The sequence below is a fragment of the Filicampus tigris genome, chromosome 1 (genome assembly GCF_054856515.1).
Source record: "Filicampus tigris isolate MCC_2025a chromosome 1, RoL_Ftig_1.0, whole genome shotgun sequence".
Taxonomy (NCBI): Eukaryota; Metazoa; Chordata; class Actinopteri; order Syngnathiformes; family Syngnathidae; genus Filicampus; species Filicampus tigris.
The window spans coordinates 41,753,341-41,767,669 of NC_141217.1; the positions used below are offsets into that span (position 1 = coordinate 41,753,341).

Genomic DNA, 14,329 nt, shown 5'->3' on the forward strand with positions numbered 1-14,329 from the left:
ATTGAGCTCGCTGAGTTTGTACGTCATAATTAGCCACGGAGGCTTATTACCTCTGCAACAGAGGAATGGCCTCTCCGCCGTCATCTCTATATATACCGTCCAGCTTTAATGGTGCTGCAATATGATTTGTAGTGCACTTGGCTGTCAGTGCCATTGGGCTTTTGGACAGTGATGGGGCCGCTTTACACTATTAGTATGCGGCGGTCTCAATATAGAGCCCATGCGCTCGCTTCTTGAGAGGCAGCTCAAAGGTCAGCAAATGGCAATAGGGCTGAATTATCAGGTTCATGTCAACGTGATCACCTTTGCAGAGTAACAACATTGGTTCTGTCACAGACTCAGTTGTTACCCCCTTGAAAATGTCAAATGACATCACAATGCTTGTTTATTTCTTCCTTTATGATATTCACAGTGACATACAATTTGCTAGCCATCATATTATGAGTAGTATTATCACATTGCATTATCATTACCATACCATTCTTCACGAATGATCGTTATATGAGGAAATGATTCATCTTATTTATATATTTATATCTTTCTTAATCTTCTTCCACGTACAAGAGCAAGGGTTGACAATGTAAGTATTTCACGATACTGTGTCAAGAGCGCGAGGGTTTGCTTCACGTGGGAGTTCATCCTGAGCAAAAAGTATAGCTGGATGCATTGTTTACGTTTTTATAATCCGCCCCCGGCCAATAGCTTTCCGCTTGGATTTTTCTAACCATGAGCAATAGTGACTACCGCCGCCAACGGTATGGAGGGGTATTACATCTCGCGCATGCGCAGAAGCTACTTTAATGGTCAGCGTCGCTGTCTGTCGTTGCGACGACCGGCCTGACGCCGCGGGGGGTAAGCGTCGGTCACAGTTGGCCACGGCCAACGTCGGATGGATCTATCTAGGCCTCAAAGGTTTACGTCTGACAAATGAAGACCGCATCCACTAAAATCACGCTGTATGATGTGGTTCAAGTCGAATCAAGTTCATTTGTGTAGCCCTTAATCACAAAAGTGTCTCAAAAGGCTTCGCCAAATGTCACCAAAATCAACAACATTGCCACTTAGGCCCTCTTAGGGAAGGAGAGGCGGTGTGGAAGAGAGAGGAGAAGAAGCAGCAAAACGGGTCAAAATGTAGCTGTCAGGCGGTGAGGCGGCGCAAGACACTTGTTGCACACTAGGGGGGATTTCAACATTTCTACGGCGGTGGCTGCTCTCATTTTCACAGGCAGGGCATCCCGGACAGAAATGCTCTTGGAACCGCCCGTTGACTCCTTTGTAGCTCTTGGCGTGCTCGGCTTTTCTGTGCAATGACAACTGAGTTGCGTTTTAGAGATGAGAGTGGCTGAAGACTTCCACAGGGTGTTTGGAAAGTCAGAGTGGACAACATTTTTATGGACACACATTTTTCCGTACAGAATACATACATACTGTATGCACCGCCTGGACCGGTGCAAATGCAGGTAGACCGTGACTTTCCAAATAGCCCGTACGGTCTACAAACAGTCCTGCTAGTTGGAGTCGGTGGGCAACGTAAATGTTTCAGCTTGGTTCTGTTAGAGTGGCTGAGCTTTGGCAAGCGGGGGGGTAAGTGGAACGCTCTCCTAATCCTTCAAGCGCATCCAGAGGGAGCAAATATGCACGAGAAGGAGGGGAGGGAAGGAGAAGGGGAGGAGACACTGCAGTGGAGCTCGAGGCGAGCACCGTGGCAAGCATTAGGGCATGGTGAAAGCAAGCCGAGAGAAGAGGAGGAGGAAACATTTGCGGAGCTTCCAGAGAGCATCCCGACATCTCAAAAAGGCCAAGCCGAGACACCGCCGGCGGCAATGCGCCGCTAGGCAAAAGTCCTGGAAGTTGCTCTTCATCTCTGTGGCGCGAGAGCGCATCAGGCACTTTGAGTCTCACGCACGCCGAGACCCAAAGACACGCACCTGCGACGGCAGCACGCGCGCGCGAGGGAAATGCAGCTCCAAGCTTCCGCAGACACTGAGGAGAAGAAGGTGAGTACACAGCTCCTTGGGAATTTCCCTTGGCCTCGTCTTAATCGGGCCTCCGGACTTGTGCTTCAAAGACTGTGTTACATCCACTCCAGTGATTCCAGATCACACTGCAAATGCCAGAGCGGTGCCTTACTTGCCGCTCAAGTTCCACGCGATGAAAAGAATTTGCTGTTGAGGAGCGATCAAACACAGTGCACAGGGCAGCGAACTGAAAAGACGTGACAGAGACAGGAAACAAGACGGCAAGATATGACCAAAGTCATTTTGGGAGCAGGAGAAAGTAGTCAAAGAAAAGATACCGGACAGTGTACTTCATTCCTTTTGGGCCACAATGCCATCTGTGCAATTTGCTTTGATGAGCAGTTAGCCGCAGTCAGCCCGGTCACGCGCTTGTGCGGAATGGCGTTCCACTCCTCCAAGATGCTCGTGACACTTGCTGAGCATGAACACAACACCCAAACGGATCCGACTCCTTGGCCGCAGGTCAGGACTGTTGGCAAGCCGCTCCGTTCTTTCGACTCCCGAGTTGCGCTGCCCGTCTCCGGTAAACACCACCGTGGTGAGCGAGCCGTGCCATCAGGGAGGATGGCGTTGCGGAGGTATGAGATTGCCTTCAATGATGACAAGCCTTGTTTTTCCACTGATGAATGCTGCCGCCCCCCCCATAGCGTCCAACTAAAATCAGACACCCGCCGTTCCGTCTGTCAACAGGAGAGTCGACAGCAACAGCGGAAAAACGCCTTTGCGATGGCCGTGAAGAGTCGCCACATTTTGGGCGCACTCCGTAGACTCGCTCGTTCCACGATTGGATGTTCCTTACAAATAGTCTATCATTGAAAAGGGAAATTCCACTTCAAATGTATCGGCAATGTTACACACCAGATATATTCTGACAAAAGACACTTTGCTAACATTCTCAACTGACTAACAGACAAACATGGGCCATTCCGTCTCAGCGATGGAATGGCCCATTTTGCGGATCGAGGACGAGAATTTGCAGGTTTTTTTGTTTTAAAGTACGGACTAAGGGAGGACGGAAGTGAGTTTTCGTCCGTCCCTAACCCATACCGGGTCAAGTACCAACGGATGCCAAGTTCAGAAACGACTGACGGAAACACGCCCGGCCTGTCTCGCGTGTGTAATCTGCCAATGCACTACTTCAGACCGAATGTGACATTTCACAACGCGCAGCTTCTCGTCTCGTGCGCGTTTGTTTGCGGGAGGGGGTGACTTCGCTTTGCTTCAAGCAGACAAGAGGAAGAACACTCGTCCTCCATCCCAAAAAGTTGCCACATCGCCAGTCAGTCTAGTGACGGACGGTGGTTGTGTTGGCAGCTAAATGCTATCTTGGTCGACACTTAACTCATTCAGGGCCAAGCGCATATTTATATGTCTTGACATATAAATATGTCTTTGGGATCGAATGAGTTAATCCACCAATATTGATATATCTCATTCAGTGCCAACTGCCACGGAGATATTTATTTGTCTTTTCACAGTCCCGCCATTCAATCCCAGGAACGTATTGATATACTTTTAAATATGTTTCAAACATTAGGGTGAAAGAGGGTCCGGCACTGAATGAGTTAAACCGTTGCGAACAACGACGTACTGGGTCGGAGGACGATTATTTATTCATAAGAACAGAGGGACGATGACGGAAGGGTGCCTGGGTCGCGGACGGAGGACGCCCGGCAAGATAGGGTCAAGTGCCCATCTCTCCTCGCAGAAAACGCAAAATGAGCTATTGATCATGTAAAACTACTCCATACTCGCACAGTAGCACACGTGTGCTTTTTTCAGATTCGATCCAATCAAATCAACGGTTTCGTCAGAAAAATCAATTCTGTCTTCAATTAAAATACTGAAAAATCTACTTAAGTATGGTAAGGAAGCACTTGTACTTTGTTGCTTCCCACCCCCGCAAATGGGAAGGTGCAAGGGAGAGGAACAAAGAATGGAATCATAAAGTGGTGGAGAAATCATTCAACAGCATTAGTGGTCCATGTATGAATGGAGTTCCTCTGCCAACATGACTATGACAAACATTTAAGCCAGTGGAAAAGGCTACTGGCACTCCCCTTCATTTCAAAGGGGAAGGATGATTTGTCTTGATTTGCGGGCATCACTGCACAAGTTCAACTCGTATCTCAAGGCACTACAGTAACTGCAACGCATGCGGGCCTTTGATCACATCAAAGCTTTTGGATCCTCACAAGGACCGGATCACATGATCACACAGTGTTTATTTGCCTGCGCTTTAGAGGGAGTTTGGGTTGGTTTCTGTGTGACCCCCCGCCCCGACACACACGCAACCCCCCACACGTACACCCCCACACTCACACCCACACCCGCACCCACCCACACAACCCCCCACACGCACACACACACACGCACCGCAGCCCCCGCCACAAAGGCCTCTTGGCAGCTGCACGGTGTTTTTAACAGCTGAATCGACTGGATGGATCGTAGCTGACCTCCACCCGGGGAACTGGGCTGAAGCCCATAATTCCTGCGCACAGTTACTTCAGCTCTCCAGAGGGGCAATGGGCGGTCACGGCGCCGACGCCCTCGTGCAGCACGGAACGCACGCCAGCGTGACGTGTCAACTAACTTCCGACAGTGTCTTTCCGGAACACGCGGCATGCAATGTAGAACACTGGGCTCGTTCACGTTGCCTACAGGACCGGAACACTCGACCGTATCGTAAATCGTGTTTGCTTTGTAAAAAGTAGGATGGATGAATTGATCAAATTCAAGTTGACGTTGCAAAGAATTCCATTTTCAAATCACACAGGCTGAAATTTGGAAAATAAAAAACATCTGCTTCATTTCATTCGGTCAGTAGGCTTGATACTTTTCAAGAAACACGAAAAGTTGAAGTGATGAAGCCACAAATGTATTTGCAGTATTGTCGTAATGGGATTTATTTACGCCCCACTGGTTTGGTCGAATTTTGTAAGGTTGCTGTAGTGGACACTTAAAAGACTGCAAGTCAGCGTTAGCTAAGTTAACAACTCCGACTCAAGTCGAAAAATAAAGTCTTGCTTATTAATTGGTGGTTCATTGCCTCTATTTGAGCTTCATCCGAACTCCCTCTGAAACCAAAACGTCATGCATTGTAATGCAGATGAATGCGTTGCTCGTGTTTGCCCCCAAATACATGGGAAGCTGACCTTTTTTTGGGGCATAAAAAATTGCATATCAAAACGCAATCGCAATTAGACTATTTTTGAAAATTGTTGAGCCCTACTAAAAATCAAGTCCTGTGGTACCTTGAGATGTGGCGTGACCCGACTTCACATTGCGGGTGTTTCTTTGGACGGTTTCAGGATAATACAACATTGTCCAAACTGATCTCGGGTACAGCTCCTTGCTGCTGTGGTATAGAGCGTGCGCGCATACAGTATAGCTTGCTGCGCTTCGATCTGTCGCAAACGAGTCCGACTCTCGTCTTTGGAGCTGCACGGCGTCTCCATCTATTTCCACTCGTGCGGGAACGAAGAACAGAACCGCAGTCATGCTGGCTGGGAAAAGACGCATGAGATAAGAATGACTGATTGCTATGTTTCGGGAGATCGGATGCCTAGCCGCGGCGGCATTCTATGGTCTCGGGTCTTTATTCCATTTGTTATCATTTGATCCGGACATCCCAGTTCGTGGTTTTCGTCTACTCCCGCTCTTCATCCGCGCGTGGGAATTTCCATGCCTTGCTGTCACCCAGAGTAACTTGTGAGGACTCCTGTGCATGCATTTAAAGGTTCACGTCGTTTACAGCTGCAGTAAGAGGAAATTCTCTTCTTGGGGATATCTTCATAATAGAGGAGTGTGACAGTGGGCGTAAGATGACTTAAGGGAAAGCTTGGCAATGGGCCAAATTCAACACAAAGACGGGCCAAATTGGGTCATTTCTTGTCTGCGAACCTTCCCAGAGCAGCACGCTTGCATCACATTTGGAAGGCTCTCTGGAACTTTCTGTCAATGTCTTCTGATTTTTCAAACGCACAACACCAACTGCAATTTTTTCTCTCTTCAGGCCATGACATTTGCTTTTTCCTCCTCCTACGTACCCCAAAAGGGCCGCATCCTTTTACCTTTAAAAAAAAAAAAAAAAAAAAAATTGTCTTCTGTTGCTGCAAACAAAGTCTGTTTGAAACCACACCACTAACTCCAGTCTAATGCTAAAGTCAACTTACGATGAAGGCGGAATGAATCCAACTCAGGACGGGGTTGAAGTACCGAACCTGAGTCACTTTAAATGTCGATGAGGCGCTTGGCAGCATGGTGCTGATGGATGGAGCAGCTGGAGAGAAATCACGCGGCGACAATGTAAAACTCCGACCAGGAAGGCGACAACCTCCAGGTTGTCTCGGTGGCAGCAGTTGCTACCTGAACAATTCTTTACACCAAAAATGCTCCATTTTGGCTGACACTGTCAGGAAGTCATTCCTTCGATCATTCACAACGAGCAACAGTTTGGCTGATAGTTAACATTTTTTCCACAAAGAACCTTCAAGCTACACCAGTTCACGTTTACTATCAAACTAAACAGAAAAAAAGAGGATTACATGTTGTAATTGGCTTTAAACGGGTTAAAGGCATTTCCGTTCATTTCAGTGTTGAGAGATGATTTGAGATACATGCTTTGAGTTACGGGTACGGTCTTGAGCAAAACGAACTCGTATCTCAAGGCACCACCGTAGCTTCATTATGGTGGTAGCAGTTTTCAGCCGTGCAGGCCTACAAAAAACAACCCGAAACCTGACGGTAAAAAACAAACACAAACATTAACATTATCTCTTGTATATGTCCCCCATTTGATTGTGCCAAGTTGTTAACGTTGGAGAGTCGGAAGGAGCATTTGACATGAGACGAGACAAGAAGTTCACCGCTGAAACTAAAGTTCACAATTTGTTTCCATGTCCCTCCTCCCTTTTTCCATACTTCCCACGTCGTTCCATGGCAGATGGACCCGGTCCAGAAGGCCGTGATCAACCACACCTTTGGAGTTCCGCTGGTCAAGACCAAGCGGCCGGTCATTTCCTGTAACGTCTGTCAGATCCGCTTCAACTCAGAGGTACTCTACACCCCGTTTCTAGTGAGAGAACTGCAGTGCTGTGTTTTCTCACCGCTGAGCGGATATTGACACAGACGCTGCGGTCGAGTTCTCTGCCTTGTTTTGGGACTTTTGACCCCGCTTGGAATTTAATTTGTTTCCAAGGGCTGTAGGATCAAACGAAGCAATATAGAATGCGGAACAAAGCTGCAAGATCTGGCACAGAGGCCAAGGAGGAGTAATGGCTTGTTTACAAGTAGATTTTCAATGGAGCATCGACACCGACAGTGCTTTATTAAAACCCTGAAAACGTGCTTCCAAGTATGAACCGCTGCCCTGTTGTTATTTCATCTGACGCTTCTTTAGTTTCATTTTCACTTTAGACAAACTGCATTTTCTACTAGCGAGTGTAGACGCGGAAGCTTTCAGTGTGGAATAGTGCTAAGCCATTCCCGATGCCCGGCGTGAAGTTCAAAGCACAGCGGTGCAGACATTTTGGTCAGACGCACACAGCCCACACAAAGGAGTGGACCAGTGCTAAATATACACGCTAAGTCTGCAATCATGGCTTCCGTGTGGTTGAAGCAGCTACAAGGTTATAATCTTGGAACCTGCTCTGCTTGGATCCGCATACTGACCTGATATTTATCCGGGAATGTTTACGTGATCAAATACTTGTCTCTGGTTAGTCAAGAATCAGGCTGCACTGAAAACATACGCAGCGTGGACAAAAAGATGAAGTAGGATGCGACACCCACAAGTGAAGGAGAAAGAACACGCTGTATGTATTGAGCCGCTCGACAACTTTCAAGATGACTTGCAGACTTTGCGAGGATGGGGAAGAGTTTTTCTGTGAGGATTTAGTGACTTTCATCAAAGGCAACTCGAGCTCCTACACACCAAAGTCAGCCACGCAGGCACCTTGCTTGGTGCACTGGGTCATACTGGGCAAGAACAGGGCTTTCCCCGAACATGTGACTATCCAAACGTTTCAGACGACAAAGTTTCAGGAGAAGCAGTCTCCTAAAACTTCCAGGTCATTTCCCTTCAGTTGCAAACGCCGCAATGTCGCCAGTGTTTCACCAGAGGCGGGCATCGTCTATCCGTCACTAAGTTCCCGTCTGTCTTTCCGGCCGACCCACGTGGTTCCAGTCCGCCCCTCGTCGGCGAAAGCCAATCGGCGTCGGGAACACCGGCACCACGTCACACGCAGGCGCCGCGCAAGCAGACGCGCCGTCAAATAAAGGACAATATCAAATAAAAACAACAGACACGCACGCACACTGCGCAGTGATCGGTGAAATCAGAAAAACACGGAGCACGTGTCATCGCGTCTGTGGGACCGCAAGGTATCCAAAACGGTTGTATCTTGAGCGTATTTGGCTGCGTGCCAGTAGTGCGGCACCTGCGTGTGACGTGGTAAGATAAGATAAGATAAGAATGCCTTTATTGATCCCACAGTGGGGAAATTTTCATTGTTACAGCAGCAAAGATCACAGAGGTCACACATGGACGGCGGCATAATGTAGCCATTAATGTATAACATCAATATAATGGCGCTGCTAAGTCGACCCGTTCTCTACGCCGTTTGGCTGACTCGCACCGACCGGGCGGGCCCGAAATGCTGACGAGGACTCACAGACGGATTAAAGCGCTGACGAATGCCCACCTCTGGTTTTCACTCAGGTGAGGTGGCTGTTTGTCTGCCATGTTGGAGGTCGTAATCGGGAGGCTAAGCTAGGCTTGAAGTGTGAAAGATTAGTGTCTGCGTTTGTTCCTACGTTCTTTCTGTATCACCCTAATCAGCTAATATCCGCTGTTTCAAAATTTCCAACCTCCTTAGAAGTGCTAAAAGATGCGGTAAAAGGTTGAAAGACTATTTGGAAACGTAGAATGCCGCTGCAAAGGCACGAATCAAAGCATGATTCACATAAGATCACGGCAACAATTGACCGATATGCGAAGGAAGATAGATCTTTTATAACTGTGTGTTATATTATTTAATTAAACAGGACTGAAAACCAAACACGCAAACATGGATGTATGGACTGGCTATCTCGCCGGAATGCGATCAGCTCTCCTGATTCGTGAAAGCCGCAAGCTCCTTCTTTTCCGTGACAAACGAGTCGTCTTTTAGACCCGACTCAAACCTGGTGCGAAAAAACAAAAAACAAAAGAGTTCTTGTGTACGCCGGCATCGTCAATTCCATGTGAGCGTGTGTTCTCCACTGCAGGAGAAACCGCGAGCAAAAAATGCAAAAGACTTAATTGTAAAAAGTTAGAGAAACTTATTTTTTGGAATACAAATTTTGTAATGACAAAAATTCCACAAGCATCCTCATTTTCACATTATGATGCATGTTCACACGATTTAAAGATACGGAATAGTACAATATGAATGCAAAGACTTGAACGATGTCGTATAGACTCGACTCGGTCATCAAATCAGTGTCAGTTCAGTCTGTCTGAACTGGGTTGCCTGAAGGGATGATTAAAGTCCAGCAGGTGTCAGTTTTAAGTGACACAGTCGCAAGACAGTTCAACACAGTGTGTCATTGTGTCAACACACTTCGTGATGCCTCCTCCACCCATCTCTAGGACTCGGACTTGACACTGACCTGACAGACAATTGACAAATGACAACGAGCCAACCAGGACTGTAAGGAAGCGGGGAACTAAATGCAGACAAGTTGACGATACAACACCTGGACAAGACGCAGAGGTTAGGAGGGATCCGATTGGCTAACACCAGGGATGACAAGCACGGATGGACTCAATAACAATAACGAGAGACAGGCAAAGGGACATCAGGAAAAACATGAAACTCGAGCCAAAAACCAAACTCAAAAGCCAGACTATGACAGAACGTCTTTCTTTGGAAAGAAAGTATCCATCAATTTATGGAGTGATGGCAACTTGACTCGGACAGCGGAGGGCTTGTCTCTCGACCGCTAAGTTGTGGATTTAAGCCCCGTTTGAAGCCCTGCGGCCCTCTACGAGCTAACTGGACTAGTGAAAGCCCATTTACCATTTGATGAATTCTTATAACGCTGTGAATGGCATCAGGTACATCACGTATGATGTCATTTCCAGCACAAATCGCACCAGCAAGTCACTCAAGATACTGTGTACGAATACCTTGCACGTCATTTTGATCCCTGCGAGGCTACTTGGCGGATAAACGATGCTCTCACGCACATGCAGGCAGGCTCAGACCTGCAATCAGAGGAGCTGCAGCGGCTCTGGGCATGAGCACTCGCTGCAGAATGTCAGCAATGTCAAAGCTGCGGTCGACTGTCGTCTGCACGTCCAACTGAGCTCACCGTTTTGTTCACATTTTCCATAACTGTGCAAAACGGCAACGATGACGGCATCATAAGAGCCACACAGAGGCACGTAGGACGTCATGCTACAATACTGTTCATGTTTTCAAAGGGCCGGATTTTGTCCCACGTCATTTTCATTGTTGACATAATATTTCAATTTTCTCTCACCTTTGATGCCTTGGCACTTTGCACAGTGCATCTCTCTCGCTCTCTCTCTCTCTCTCTCTCTCTCTCTCTCTCTCTCGCTCTCTCTCTCTCTCTCTCTCTCTCTCTCTTGAAGTGCATTATTTCCAGTGCGGAAATGCCCCAAATTGTCTGCCAGTACATATAGTAAGACACATTCATCAAGGACATGACAGCCCGGGTGCATGTTGGGAAGGGTTCGTCGGGTGTATTATAGGCAACGCTTTTGTGCAGTGCCTCCGGGAAGTATTCGCAGCGCTTCATTATGCCCACAATTTGTTATGTTACAGCCTCGTTCCAAAATGAAATCTATTCATTTTTGGACACACAAATTCTACACACAGCACCCCGTAATGGCGATGTGAGAAGAATCTTTTTGAAATGTTTGCTAATTTATTCAAAAACAACAACAACTAAGACATCACATAAACAGAACTTAATCACAGCCTTTGCCAAAAAGCTTCAATTTGAGCGCAGGTGCATCATGTTCCCACTGATCGGCCTTGAGCGTTCCCTACAGCTGAGTTGGACTCCAGCTGTGGTCATTTCTGTTGATTGGACATGATTTGGAAAGGCTCACGGCTCCCTATTTAAGGTCCCCCTGGTGACAGTGCATGTCAGCACGGATTGTTCCGAGGCACAAATCTGAGGAAGCGTATTTAAAAAATGGAACCGCTGTGAAGGTTCCAATGAGCACAGTGGTCTCGAGGTCCATAAATGGCAGAAATTCAGAACCAGCAGCACTCTTCCTAGAGTGGGCCACACGTTGAAAACGAAGCAACGGGAGGAGACGGTCCGTAGTCATGGAGGTGACCGAGACCCCCGGCGGGCACTCTGTCAGAGCGCCGGTGGTCCTGTGTGGAGCGAGGAGAACCTTCTGGTGGCACAACAGTCTCTGCGGCACTCCACTAATCAGACCCGTATGGTAGAGTGGCCAGACGGAAGCCAGTCCTTGGTAAAAGGCACATGGAACTGTGAAACTAGTCGGGATTGAGGAAGTTGACTTGATTTGAGAGAAAGACGAACGTAGCAATCAACAGAGACACCCTGGATCAAAACCTGCTCCAGAGTGGACCTGACTTGAATACGATCGAACATCAGCCTGCACTCCCCGTCCAACTGGACGGAGATTACTGTATATACTTATTTATGTACACGAAATGTCTTCGCGTTAAAAAAAAAAATTTAAAAAAAATGAATACATTTGCAAAAAATAATTCACCCAAACCTGTTTCACGTTGTCACGACCGATTTCTGGATGTAGAAATTTGAGATTCGTGACGTCACAGGCTCTTTCACAGCATTGACCAATGTCACAACTACCGCGGCAGAAATAGTCCGATAAGCAGGGGTGGGCATTTTAGCCCATTTTGCTGGCCCCTCATTCGTCATCCGTCAGCGGCCGGGGTACCCCTCCGTCATTCGTCAGTCTGTCATTGTTCGTGACGAACTGAATTGTAATCGTCAGTCCGTCTATTTCAAAAGGTGTCCCGTCATTGGTCAGCAAAGCGGGCGTCAGTCCGGTCCGCCCACCTCTGCCAGTAAGGATCCATTTTATTTGCTTATTTTCTCGTTTAGCGTCATCTTCGTCTGTCGTTGCCTTGCCCTCTTTCAATTGTGCTTGCTTATTGTCATAATCTGTCTGTTTTTTCTTTTCTTATTTTATTTATCAGCAGCTGCAGCCATTCTGCCACATCCCAGTTTTTTTCGTTTGAATCCTTTGCATAATGAATACATAATGTGGCTATGGCGCTCCAGCTTTTATCCTTGTTTGAAATCATTGTCCTATTTAAATCAATCCCATTCTCAGGGTGCACTCACGAGACAACCACCGAAACAAAAACGGAGTGATTAAATTGGTATGCGTTCATACAGAGAATCCCCCGTTACCCTTTGAAGAGCAAATGATGCAAGAACTGCTGCAAATGTGATGGGAATGCCAACGGTTTTCTGGACTGTTTCAAACTCACTGGTTAGCTCTGTCTTGTGAAAATGTAAACACACCGTATGGCAAGACTCACACCGTTCTTGCTATTTGTGTCATTGAACGGTCAATAGTAAATGTAACATCCAGACATGGGTCAAATTTGACTCGAAACGTCAGTGTACATAAACTTTGTCACGTTCGAGTATTTGGGGGCACTTTAGCAAAGTCATTATATTTCAGTGTGGAATTTTTTATTGACATAAAATGTCAAATTTGACTCAAACAGTTTGTGAGGGGTAGAAGTCAATTCTGCAACGCAATCAATGAAGAATTCAAATCACACACTTGCTAATACAGTACATTACTTAACATGCCCAGAATGAACACACACCCGATCGGGTCTCGTGTTTTACTTTTTACATGGGAATGGTAACACTATGGCAGTGGATACAGTTAAGTCATGGCTAAAATAGAACTCGTTTCTTTTACAAACGGTCCAAATGGCCCAGAAGTCCCAATCCGTGTGTCTCTCATCTTGTTTGATTGGTCCCAGTATAGATGCCTTTTATTCTGAGCGGGACCTCCCACTGACACTCAGCTGCCTTGCAGTTGATCCCTTTGGCTCAACAGGAGAGCTTAAGAAAGCCTTGATGGCCGCGTCCCCATGCTTGCATCACCAAAGGCCTGCTCTTATAACCACCTTCATGGGAGAGGTCACGTCTCCCACTTTCCGCGCCGCCGTCCACACACTGGTCTCTTCCGCAGTGTTGCAAAAGTCCTTCCAAATGACCGCTGCAAGATGGCGGACACCTTGAAGTCTGATTGCGCTCGTGTACACCGCGCAGCAGTCCACCCCCTCCAAAATGTGATACAAATGACAACTGAATATGGAACATACTGTTCAATATCCAACCTCAAATCATTACAAGTACACTCATAAGGACTGGCCTATGTGAAATGTATGTTTTGCACACCACTGAGTAGTGCAATCATGGCGAAAATGTTCTCTGTGAACTGCTGCAAATGCAACACTTATGTCCAAATATGACGTGTGTGAAAAGAATGCCTAGATAATTTGTTGACCAGTTTGTGCCGCTAGGCCGCTCATAAATTTGAAAATCGGACATAATGTCGGTGCCATGTCAGCCACGATCGCCGCCTTTACCGAGCCGCTCGATCCGTCCCCGTTAGCCCATGGCCAATGGCCTAAGTGTCGGATACTTTCTCCAAGCCTTTTAGCGCTTGGGGCAGCTGTCAGCCGCCCGTCAAGACCCCGGGTGGGGGTGGGGGTGGGGGCCATCTGACTCTTCATGAGTTGCCCCTTGATACCATTTTGCTACCCCACTGGGGCCCGCGACAGTGCACATCTGCTCACTCAACCTCCTTTTGAAGCTAGCTGGCAGCTAATTCAAGCGCTACTCTGAAATATTGCACCTTCAACTGCGCGCTAGTTGCGTTTTTAATGGTTGGGGCACTTAAACCTTGACGGTGAGGATAATAACGTAAAGGTGAAATGAATGGGCAGTAGCTCAAGATGCGAACATGCCCCTCAGACTGCTGGCAGCAGATCAACATAGCAACCTCGCGTCTCATCCGCCATGTTGTGCCGGCCTCGCAAACCTCCCTGCACATACGTAAACAAAGACCTCCCTGACGTCCTCCCGATGAATGCTTCACCTTGCTTGTTTACTCTCTGTGCAAACACATCAGCTAGTGGCCAGTAGTTCAGAAAGAGATTAGTTTCTTTCCTGCAATCATCTCAGAAACATGACGGCTTGTAGCCCAGGATGATTTTTTTTTTTCTTTTGGAAAACATCGTTGATCTTTTGGTGTGTGAATG

General features: G+C 47.3%; 1 protein-coding gene across 2 annotated transcripts in view; it reads left to right on the forward strand.

Annotated features, from left to right (window-relative positions):
* The window catches only part of znf385a (zinc finger protein 385A), a 53,307-nt gene that overhangs the window by 21,403 nt on the left and 17,575 nt on the right, over positions 1-14,329 (forward strand). The window contains exons 1-2 of one of the 2 annotated variants that reach the window (XM_086042337.1): positions 1,733-1,997; positions 6,964-7,074. In XM_086042337.1, the coding sequence (XP_085898463.1) occupies positions 1,959-1,997; positions 6,964-7,074 (150 nt within the window). In that variant the 5' untranslated portion in view covers positions 1,733-1,958. Of the gene's footprint in view, positions 1-1,732; positions 1,998-6,963; positions 7,075-14,329 lie in introns of those variants that run through there. The other variant, XM_086042329.1, reaches the window with a different exon arrangement.